The sequence below is a fragment of the Lucilia sericata genome, unplaced genomic scaffold, assembly GCF_015586225.1.
Source record: "Lucilia sericata isolate MDLA Ls3-8-SP2 unplaced genomic scaffold, ASM1558622v1 Contig001723F_arrow, whole genome shotgun sequence".
NCBI classification, from domain to species: domain Eukaryota; kingdom Metazoa; phylum Arthropoda; class Insecta; order Diptera; family Calliphoridae; genus Lucilia; species Lucilia sericata.
In genome coordinates this window covers 83,603-96,677 of record NW_023995629.1, presented here as the reverse complement: position 1 = coordinate 96,677, position 13,075 = coordinate 83,603, and the positions used below count along the sequence as shown (strand labels likewise).

The 13,075-nt window shown below is 30.0% G+C and overlaps 1 protein-coding gene and 2 pseudogenes across 1 annotated transcript; 1 reads left to right on the top strand and 2 right to left on the bottom strand.

The window, feature by feature from the left end:
- Positions 1-1,337: 1,337 nt before the first annotated feature.
- Positions 1,338-1,990, top strand: LOC119612512 (annotated as a pseudogene).
- A 727-nt stretch (positions 1,991-2,717) lies between these two features.
- Positions 2,718-4,769, bottom strand: LOC119612517 (annotated as a pseudogene).
- Positions 4,770-9,726: 4,957 nt separating this feature from the next.
- Positions 9,727-10,701, bottom strand: LOC119612518 (alpha-tocopherol transfer protein-like). Its single transcript, XM_037968327.1, has one exon. The coding sequence runs from the start codon at positions 10,699-10,701 to the stop codon at positions 9,727-9,729; it is 975 nt and encodes a 324-aa protein (XP_037824255.1).
- Positions 10,702-13,075: the final 2,374 nt, after the last annotated feature.

The window sequence follows — 13,075 nt, the reverse complement described above, 5'->3', positions numbered from 1 at the left end:
TTATTTACTGTAATTGAATGTAAGTTATTTGAGAGACGAACGAGGAGTAAACGTTATTAATTTTTTAGTTTTAAGAGTATACAAATAATAAAATATTTATAGAGTTTGTGGAGAAGTAAAGATATTTAATTTATGTTTAACAAATAAACTTTGTCAATCGATCTATATCTATTTTCTTAACTATTATTACGTTAATCTGTCGATATATGTATGTATATTAATGAGTTTTACTCAAATCGTACATCTATTGACCTTTATCGTTGGTATATAGCACAAGACGATTAGATATTTTCAAACTAAGAAGATTTGTACCAAACTCAATCAACATAAAATTGGAGAGTTCATTCACTTGTGTAACAAAAGCAATGACTGTCCATCACATTTAAAGAGATGTCAAAAAGTCTGTGGGATTTCTATTCCATTAGTAATATAAAAAAATATGTTTGAAAACAAACATTGATTTCAAGAACCCTTGATCTGAAAAGATAATAATAGAAAAAGCGAACATCAGATTGAACGTATAGTAACAATTAAAATACTAATCGCCAAGAACCTAGAGCTGACTGATCACCATATATGATGCGCTAAAATCTACCAGAAGACCCATAACTTCGTACAGAAGTCTGTGATCAACCAGATTTTCTATTTTAAGTGAAAAATTTTCTAGGTTTCATATTTTATTTCTAATCATAAAAGATAGATTCTAATATAAGTTGTTATCGAACATAATTTTTAAACTTTTCAACAAAATTTGAAAAAAGTATAAAACAAAGTATACTTCTCTGAGTTGAATTCGAATCAGAATTCTTCAGCACAGAATGTTTTCAGATATCGTGTCATAAATATTGAAAAGCCAATGTTAAAAACAACTATAAATTCCAATAAACATACGGAAAAAAATTCAGCAGACGATATCTCAGCAAATACAAGATATTTTTAAACAATTCAAAAAGCATTTTTAAAGGGAAATTTAAGGCAAATTGTGACATATAAATTTGTCATAAAAAAGGTCGAATGTAGTTAAAATTCCAGTTTTTAACAATTGATGGTAGTTTTCTTGCTTATGTTTAAAAATCTCGAAGAAGAAAGAAGAAAAGTCGATATATTTCTGAATACACAATAAAGATATCTTCGCGCTATTATAACGTCTCAAAAAAGGCCAAAAAACGAGAGTTTTTCGATTTCTCAAAAACTTGATGGGATGAATAAATTCTGAAGCCAGATTCCAAACTTTAGAAAAGTATACTTTGGTTTCTGGGTTTTAACTTTTCTCAAATTGTTTACCTGTGTTACAGACGTTCGGTTTATTTACCTAAAATAGTTCATTTACATTACAGCACGTTTACCATCTATAACATTATCCTTGGACTTGGTTAGTCATGATATCTGGAGTCACAAACTATACCAAAATTTAGTCATCTTCAACATAATAATGTTGATCATATAATACTCATGCAAACTGGAAACAGCAACTGTGATACATCTGGCGAGTGTTTGAAAGTCTTAAAAGAAATGCAGGCAGGTTTAGCTTTAAGACAAGATTATAAAAAATCTAGTTTAATATCACCATTTCACAGAATAAGAAATTAAACCACCAGAAGAACTACCATATAATTTTTTTAATCGGAGGTGATGGTCAGGCATATAGAAGTAAGAGGCTGGCAATATGAGAGCAGTATGAAAGGTGTACCACAAGAACGTTCACTAGTAATAGGTGTAATTGGTAAGTTTTGATATAAAACTAAATCCAAACTAAATAATTTAATTATATTTGTTCCAATCTACAGGTAATTTTGCCACAATACACCCAAAAGAATTCTATTACAAACTGCTCAGTCTCTGATACAAGAATCTGTAAACGTCGTATGGTAAATAGAAATTATGAAATTATGGACTTCGTCGTAATGACCATGACCGAAACGAGGGTCAAGAACTTTTCTCAGAGATAATGAATTGGCCTAAATTTAGTGGTTTCCTTACTAAATTCTAATGATTTTTTAAACATCAACAAAATTATGCTAAAAGTACATAAATTTATAGATTTAAGTTTTTTCTCATAATATAAAATATATGGTAGTTATAATATAGTAAATTAAGTTTATATTTAAAATAATTGAAAATTATTAATTAAAATTTAAAAAATTTACAAAATTTATTTCTAATCTAATAAAATTTTGAAAAAAAATGAGAAGTTTTACGAAAGTTTAATTCTTAAACTAATTTTTCAAATTAATGGTTATATCTTATAGGAATTTATGAACAATAGGTTAGCCAAGAAAACTGTAAAAAAATTTGGTTATCTGGATTCTTCAAGACCTTTATTTCAACGAACATTTGAATAGATTGGACATAGAAAGATTCTGGATGTATATATACTTTACAAAAATGTTAAACAGAATGTTTCCAGTATATTTACAATTTGAAAATTTTCCCCTGATTTTATTATTTCCATATCTTTTAAGAATAAGAAAAAGATACTGGATCTATAAGGCCAACATTAAAAGAAATATTCTTGAAAATGTAATTTTTATTCATGTGCTTATTTCTTAAATTAATGTCGATCAAAACAAAACGTTTTGAAATAATCATGTATAAATCATAAATGTAAAAAAAAACAATAAAAAAATGTGCATTTTAATCTAAACAGATGTACAATAATGTTAATTAACTTAAAACTAATAACAATATTTATATAACAATCATTTAAAAATTTTATAAGATCAATTCACTTTTAATCAAATTCCAATTTTCGAAAACTTCCTTGTATTGATTCGATTTGCGACACGAAAGTAGGTTGTCCACTGCTCTTTTCGGCATTATAAGAACTCTTACGCTGTATACCACGATCGCTAAGCAGTCTAATTTCATCTAATTTAACAATAACATCACGTTTTTCTTTTAATTCTTGTTTCCATAATTCTACCATTTCATTAAGAGGCATTTTGCCACCCAACTCTAAGGGCAAACATTCGGGATCAACAGCTTTGGTTAAATCTTTATCGTTGGTATAGACGGTAAGACGATTGCGTATTTTAGAACTGACACGATTTTTAACAAAATCAATCAACCATTTGAGAGTAGAGGGTACATTTACCAAATGTATCTCTTTATGTCTTAAAGGCAATGACTGTTCGCCCCATTTGAAGAGCCGAGCAAATTCTGTGGGATTCCAGTTGGTAACATGGGCGGTGGTTACGCCCGAGAAATCACCCACATGTGTTAAACCCAAAACTTGTGTCTGAGGATCTTCCATGAGATATTCATAGGTTAAGAAATGAGCTTTGGCCTGATCCATGCTGCTATATTTCTTGGCATTAAAACCTTTGGCATTGATGATCACCACACGTCTTCCATTCTTATCACGTTTGGGTGTGGCAAATATATAACCACTGTTTAGAACATCATAAATCTTTCATCATTCAAATCCAATTGTGTCGTATATTCAGGAAATGTACGCTTGACATTGAGGTACTTGAGTAGTGTTTGTTCAGCCATGGGTACACTAAACTTTTTGGCTCTCAAGAAACGCAACAGAAAATGATCATCCATACGCATATTGAGTATATCTTCGTTTTTCGTTAACCAATTGCGAAATTGTTCTAAACTTTGTTCACGTGTACATTTATCTTCACGTAATTCACGTTTTGCTATTTTCAATAGAGCCTCGGAAAGTACGGCTTCATTTTGATCGACAGTTTGTTTCATTTTGAGTATTTGATAAGGTGGGTTTAAATTTAGGACGTAATGTTAATCTAAAATGAATAGAAAAATATATATCTTAGTACCTATTTAATATGCGTGTTTAATAGATAACAAGTATTTGGATAGATAACAAGTTAGAATGATATATTCGGCTATGCCAAACCTTAAACATCTTTCACCTATTTCGAATATTTAAAAAAATTCATATTATATACATTTTGAAAGCTTAAATAATAAACAAGGAGTGGACCGACCCAGAAAAAAGTGACAAAGTGCCGCATAATTATTTGCATATATACAAAACGTATTCGTGTATCCCGATATTATTATTAATTGATTATTTATTTGCCAATTAGTGGACTTTATATGGAGGCTATGATTAATTTGGGGGCGATCCGGACGAAATGTCGTTCGTGTAACGAGTTATTTCCGATTAAGTGATTTCCAAAAAAGGGCTTTATATGGTAGCTGTTACCAAAGTGATGAATTTTGATGTAATTAAACAAATTTCCTAAGAATCGGTTCAACACAATCAAACAATAAGTAAATGTGATGATTTTCACTACTAAAAACATTTTCTTTGACCCACCCTAATACCTTAAAGGCGCCAACATTTTAAAAACTCATATAAAATAATAATAAATTTCTGTTATAATTTACCCTTGTAGTTAATAATAAAACTTTTTTTGTAATTTTTTGTTAATAAAACCGCGTAAAAAAATTAAGCAATTATTTACACATATTTTAAATAAAAATAAAGTTAAATATTTGCAAAAACAATGATGAAAAACCCATAAGTTTAATACTAAAAATATTTCTCAAAAATTCAATTTAAGCCGAAATAAAATTCACTGGAGATGTTCATATATGATTTACAGAAATGCAATACAAATAAAATACACAAATTAAGGTTTTTTTCATTTCATTTGTTTTGTTCATTATTAAAATTAAAAAAAAAAAAAAAACTAAAGTTTAAAGCACTCAGTTAAACAAAAAAAAACTGTATTACAAGCTACACGCACCTTTAAATTAACAGACAAAATACAACTGAACTATTCATCAAATACTTAAATACTGAATGAAGGCTCCGATTCGTACAAATTCACAACTATGCAGATGGTACTGCTGTTGATTGCCGCTGCTGCTGCTTGCTGTCTGTAGAAAAACACAGCAATTTCAAATTAGTTCAAGTTCAACATACATTTTATGGTAGAGTTACTTCTTTTTTTGTTTTTTCTTAAATTTTTGTTTGCATTGAATTTTATACAGACTCTTACTACTAACTGACGGCCCTATAATGGAGAAACAATTAAAACTACATACTAACAAAACGGTCAACGAATTTTGTCCGTCATTTAAGCTGCTTGCTCGGCTAGCTAGTTCCCGCGGTAGCGAAATAGCAACAAATATTTTAAGTATGAATAAAACAAAAAGGTGTTAAAAATCTTAGTGTACTAACTACTAAGAGTAGGGCATGTCATAGTTATTACTATAACTGTATACAGTGAAACCTATAAAGCTGACATAAACTAATCCAAAATTGTAATCCAAATGGACCCTGCTAATAATGTGTTTGTTATATAAAGAACTTGAAATATGAATTCATTTAACCTATTCATCAGACATAGACTAGACTATAGACTAGACTATATACTAGACTATAGACCAGACTATAGACAAGACTATAGACTAGACTATAGACTAGACTATAGACTAGACTATAGAGTAGACTATAGACTAGACTATAGACTAGACTATAGACTAGACTATAGACTAGACTATAGAGTAGACTATAGACTAGACTATAGACTAGACTATAGACTAGACTATAGACTAGACTATAGACTAGACTATAGACTAGACTATAGACTAGACTATAGACTAGACTATAGACTAGACTAGACTATAGACTAGACTATAGACTAGACTATAGGCTAGACTATAGACTAGACTATAGACTAGACTATAGGCTAGACTATAGACTAGACTATAGACTAGACTATAGACTAGACTATAGACTAGACTATAGGCTAGACTATAGACTAGACTATAGACTAGACTATAGACTAGACTATAGGCTAGACTATAGACTAACTATAGACTAGACTATAAGACTAGACTATAGACTAGACTATAGACTAGACTATAGACTAGACTATAGACTAGACTATAGACTAGACTATAGACTAGACTATAGACTAGACTATAGACTAGACTATAGACTAGACTATAGACTAGACTATAGACTAGACTACAGACTAGACTATAGACTAGACTATAGACTAGACTATAGACTAGACTATAGACTAGACTATAGACTAGACTATAGACTAGACTATAGACTAGACTATAGACTAGACTATAGACTAGACTATAGACGAGACTATAGACTAGACTATAGACTACTAGACTAGCACCTATAGACTAGACTATAGACTAGACTATAGACTAGACTATAGAATAGCTATAGACTATAGACTAGACTATAGACTAGACTAGACTATAGACTAGACTATAGACTAGACTATAGACTAGACTATAGACTAGACTATAGACTAGACTATAGACTAGACTATAGACTAGACTATAGACTAGACTATAGACTAGACTATAGACTAGACTATAGACTAGACTATAGACTAGACTATAGACTAGACTATAGACTAGACTATAGACTAGACTATAGACTAGACTATAGACTAGACTATAGACTAGACTATAGACTAGACTATAGACTAGACTATAGACTAGACTATAGACTAGACTATAGACTAGACTATAGACTAGACTATAGACTAGACTAGATAGACTAGACTATAGACTAGACTATAGACTAGACTATAGACTAGACTATAGACTAGACTATAGACTAGACTATAGACTAGACTATAGACTAGACTATAGACTAGACTATAGACTAGACTATAGACTAGACTATAGACTAGACTATAGACTAGACTAGACTAGACTATGACTAGACTATAGACTAGACTATAGACTAGACTATAGACTAGACTATAGACTAGACTATAGACTAGACTATAGACTAGACTATAGACTAGACTATAGACCAGACTATAGACTAGACTATAGACTAGACTATAGACTAGACTATAGACTAGACTATAGACTAGACTATAGACTAGACTATAGACTAGACTATAGACTAGACTATAGACTAGACTATAGACTAGACTATTAGACTAGACTAGACTATAGACTAGACTATAGACTAGACTATAGACTAGACTATAGACTAGACTATAGACTAGACTATAGACTAGACTATAGACTAGACTATAGACTAGACTATAGACTAGACTATAGACTAGACTATAGACTAGACTATAGACTAGACTATAGACTAGACTATAGACTAGACTATAGACTAGACTATAGACTAGACTATAGTATCGATATCAAAAATTATTGACAAACCTATATAATTTCGGTTACTTTTCTTACAGATCACCCTGAAACTGTATAATTTTTTAAATCAATTAATGCGTACGTACCGCTATGGCCAATAATAAAGACGTTAAAAAACCAACAACAAAAACTCTGTTTGTTTTATTTATAAGAAATACAAATTAAAGACAAAAGTCTGTTTTTTATACGGAATGGGAAGATTGCATCACATAGAGACAATATAGATAAATAAGATTTATATAGCAACAACACCAAAAATAAAAACATTAGCTATAAGAAATAAAACCTAAAATTTATTTAAATTTTTGTTTTGGAATCTGTTGGTTCCAAAAACTAACTTCTTTCTTTTACCTTAACCTACACTTACAAATACACTCACACACACACACACCCATAACATGTTGAGAATTACATAGATATGCTTATTAAATTATTCCAAAAAAATTAACAAAATAAAAGCATGGTGCTAAAGTTATTTAAAATATACAAATTTTGGTTCAAGATCTTAGATGAATTTAAACGATTTGCTTTTTTTGAATTTAATACAAACCATGTTAATTAACCTGCAGCTAAAAATTAACAAAACACGACAAACTTTAACTAATAATAACAATGAATTTCGTATTTTACATAAAAAACTTTAAATGATTTAATTTGATACAAAAAAATGCATAAACTTTGAAAGAAAAAGAATTATTTAAAACAAGTAATCTACTACTGAATGTCTGTCATCAGTCATTCACCGTTTGTGGAGTCAATAAACATTAATTGTTTGTATATTAATGATTATATTCAGACAATTGGTTGAATTATATTTCTTTTAATTGATTTTTATCAATGTAACTTTAACTACTTAGTTTCTTATTGTTATTTTTTTAAAGATAACATCGTGCGACAGCAATTATTGGACCTGGACGAGACCATATGCACTTGATACTAGAGGTCATTAGAAGTGAAACTGCGTTTTCAGTTTTTCATTTTGTGATCTTTTATCCTTTTTAAAGGACTTTAAACTTGTATGGAAATTTCTAAGACGCTCTAGCCATGTCAGTTCGTCTGTCTGTTGAAAGCACGATAGAGTCCGAATGAGAAGAGCTAAGGAGCTAGAATTTTGCATAAATATTTATACCCTACACCACTTTAGTGGGGAGGGTATATTGGATTTGTGCTGATGTTTGTAATCGTTTTCTGAGTCGATTTGGCACGCACGTTTTATTTGACCCAAGGACGAAGCCTATTGAAAATGGTTAAAATCGGTCCATTATTTCACCTAGCCCCCATAGAACAGAACCCCCCGAAAAGGGCTTCTGAGCTCATAATTATGTAAAATATACAGATATATCGATAAAATACGGCACAACTAAGTTTTATAGAAGTCTTGATGACCGTGCCAAATTTCATAAAGATCGGGCCCCATTTGACCCTAGCTCCCATACAAAGTCCCCTTCAGAAAATTACTTGAATGTCCCAAATTAACTTATAAACACAAATATCGCGATGAAATTCAGCACAATAAAATATTATGTAAATATAAATATATTCACAAAATTTTATCGGGCTTGGTCCATATTTGCCCCTAGCCCCCATATAAAGCCTCTTTCAGAAAATTAGTTTTTCATCCATAAATTGCTTAAATGTATCGGAACAAGGGAATATTGAAGATAAATGCTTTATTATGAAAAATAAATCACATTTAATATTCATAACTGGTGTAGGGTATCATATGGTCGGCCACGCCCGACTATACTTTCTTACTTGTTTTATTGATGCAGTTTGTGTGGTATTGCAAATGGGCCATATCGGTCCATGTTTTCGGATAGGCCCCATACAACTGAACCCCCCCTTTACAAATTTTAAAATAACACAGGCCAACAAAAGTAAAGGAAATGGTCTAAGCTTTCTTTGGAGTAAAAAAAGTCTGGCAGTTCTTGACTGATAGCGCTGAAAATTCGTGTCTGGCCTACTATCCAATAGTACTAACCTTGTTGCTAATAGCTTTCTTTTAATATACATATTGCTTATAAAATAACTTCAATATGTTTTCAACTATGGTCCATTTCACAAAAATATCGAATTTCATTTATTTTTTTCTAATTCTTAAACTAATTTTACGAATTTTGGTTAGATCTTATAGGAATTTATGAACAATAGGTTAGGCAAGAAAACTGTAAAAAAATTAGATTATCTGGATTCTTCCAGACCTTTATTTCAACCAATATTTGAATAGACGGACATAGAAAAGGTCTATCCAATACATAGACCTTTAAACAGAATGTTTCCTGTATATATACGATTTGAAATTTTCCCCTGATATTATTACTTCCATATCTTTTAAGAATTATAAAAAGATACTAGATCTATAAGGCCAACATTAAAAGAGATATTCTTGAAAATGTAATTTATATTGGTGTGCTTTATTTCTTAAATTAATGTCGATCAAAACAAAACGTTTTGAAAATAATCTTGTATAAATTAAAATCAATAAAAAAAATCTGCATTTTAATCTAAACAGATGTACATAATGTTAATTAACTTAAAACTGATAAATATATTTATATAATAATCCTTTGAAAATGATATAAGATCAATTCACTTTTAATCAAATTCCAATTTTCGAAAACTTCCTTGTATTGATTCGATTTGCGACACGAAAGTAGGTTGTCCACTGCTCTTTTCGGCATTATAAGAACTCTTACGCTGTATACCACGATCACTAAGCAGTCTAATTTCATCTAATTTAAGAATAACATCACGTTTTTCCTTTAATTCTTGTTTCCATAATTCTATCATTTCATTAAGAGGCATTTTGCCACCCAACTCCAAGGGCAAACATTCGGAATCAATAGCTTTGGTTAAATCTTTATCGTTTGTATGGATAGTAAGACGATTGCGTATTTTTGCACTAACACGATTTTTAGCAAAATCTATCAACCATTTAAGGGCAGAGGGTACATTTACCAAATGTATCTCTTTATGTCTTAAAGGCAATGACTGTTCGCCCCATTTGAAGAGCCGAGCAAATTCTGTGGGATTCCAGTTGGTAACATGAGCGGTGGTTACGCCTGAGAAATCACCCACATGTGTTAAACCCAAAACTTGGGTCTGAGGATCTTCCATGAGATATTCATAGGTTAAGAAATGAGCTTTGGCCTGATCCATGCTGCTATATTTCTTGGCATTAAAACCTTTGGCACTGGTAATCACAACACGTCTTCCATTCTTATCACGTTTGGGTGTGGCTAATATATAACCACTGCTGAGAACTTCATAAATTTTTTCATCATTCAAATCTAATTGTGTAGTATATTCAGGAAATGTACGCTTGACATTGAGGTATTTGAGTAGTGTTTGTTCAGCCATGGGTACACTAAACTTTTTGGCTCTCAAGAAACGCAACAGAAAATGATCATCCATACGCATATTGAGTATATCTTCGTTTTTCGTTAACCAATTGCGAAATTGTTCTAAACTTTGTTCACGTGTACATTTATCTTCACGTAATTCACGTTTTGCTATTTTCAATAGAGCCTCAGAAAGTACGGTTTCATTTTGATCGACAGTTGGTTTCATGTTGATGGGGGGTTAAGTTTAGGACGTAATGTAAATCTGAAATTCTGAAAACTGAATTTAATATACTATATGAACTCGGAATATATACATATATTAGACTAGACTATAGACTGAAGAAAAGACTAATCTATAGAATAGACTATGTACTATATAGGCTGTAGTCTGTAGACTATATATCAAAAGTTTATAAGTTAGAAAAAGTAGCGAAAGTATAGTGGAGGTATCGCAGTATTTTACGATATCAAAATATAGTGAAAAAAGTACTAAAATACTGAGTTTTCCATGCCTAATGTATGACGAACCTGTATAATTTCGGTTACTTTTCTCACCGATCACCCTGAAACTGTATAATTTTTTTAATCAATTAATGCGTACGTACCGCTAAAAACCAACAACAAAAACTCTGTTTGTTTTATTTATAAGAAATACAAATTAAAGACAAAAATCTGTTTTTTTGTACGGAATGGGAAGATTGCATCACTTAGAGACAATATAGATAAATAAGATTTAAATAGCAACAACACCAATAACAAATAAAACCTAACATTTATTTAAATTTTTGTTTTGGAATCTGTTGGTTCCAAAAACTAACTTCTTTCTTTTACCTTAACCTACACTTACAAATACACTCACACACACCCATAACATGTTGAGAATTACATAGATATGCTTATTAAATTATTCCAAAAAAATTAACAAAATAAAGGCATGGTGCTAAAGTTATTTAAAAATACAAATTTTGGTTCAAGATCTTAGATTTTAAACGATTTGCTTTTTTTTTTGAATTCAATACAAACCATGTTAATTAACCTGCAGCTAAAAATTAACAAAACACGACAAACTTTAACTAATAATAACAATGAATTTCGTATTTTACATAAAAACTTTAAATGATTTAATTTGATACAAAAAAATGCATAAGCTTTAAAAGAAAAAAGAATTATTTAAAACAAGTAATCTACTACTGAATGTCTGTCATCAGTCATTCACCGTTTGTGGAGTCAATAAACATTAATTGTTTGTATATTAATGATTATATGCAGACAATTGGTTGAATTATATTTCTTTTAATTGATTTTTATCAATGTAACGGTCCCTAAATTCTAAATTCTGCTGATCAATACTGTAAATATAATACATTAACAGTTAACATTACACATAACATTTTAAAATTTATTTTAGATTTGGATCAATGGGAAACATGGAAATAATGAACAAATCATTCATAATTGTATGGATACCGGTGTTATTATTAGTTCCCCTGCAGAAAACTGATGTCTATTAATTTTAACGAACTAATATCATAACTTGTATTAAAGCGAAATGTAATTTAGATAACTAGTAGTTAATTTTTAAATATATTTAATTAAAATTTAATTAATTAATACAGTAGGGAATACAAAAGAAAACTATTACTTGACTTTTCTGCAACTAACTTTAAGTTAGTTAATAAAGAGTTACCTTTAAGCTAATTTTTTAGTAACTAACTTTAAGCTAGTTGAAAAGTCATGCAGAGTCGGACAATTGACTACTGCGTAGGACATCGCCATGTTAAAATAGTCAGTTGGCTCCATTAAAAATAATCCAAGAATCAACCATAACTAGTTGATGAAAAACTCAGCTTTTAATGCATTTAAAGTTAGTTGAGTTGCTGGCAGGGATGTTGAGAATTACATAGATATGCTTATTAAATTATTCCAAAAAAATTAACAAAATAAAGGCATGGTGCTAAAGTTATTTAAAAACAAGTAGGAAAGTATAGTCGGGTATGCACGACCATATAATACCCTACACCAAAGAATATAAAGAAATTGGGGCTTGTCAGTTGGTACGTAAAGGAGTTGTCATTCGGTACCTAACTCTAAGTATGTATTGGTAGAATTTTTGTATTAGTATTGGAGCTCCAACCACTTTCACCACACTTTCCAAACATACATACTTGCATAAAATCGTACATAAAAATTTTAGGAAAAATAAATAACATTTAAATTTCTACATTCGCAGATTTTTTAATTTATTTTGTCTACATCTAATCAGTAAACATTTAATAAATATATTTTTCGGACTTAAAATCTCTTTTTTTGCAAAAAAATAAGTTTATTTTAAATAATTTTTTCATTTTCAATACCAAAATATACAACTTTGTTTTGTCAATTTTAATTTCAACACACAAAAATTAATTGTCACAAAAATTAAAAAAAAAAATTTTTTAGTTTGTGAAAAATAAAAATATTTCGGATTGTTAAATGCGATAAAATTGTGTAAAAAATTAAAAAATAGTTATGTGTTTGTGAAAAAACGTCGTTCAAGTCCTATTATCCCGGTATTTTCGCGAAAAAGTTTTGAAGTATTGTGAGAGAATTGAGTTCTCACA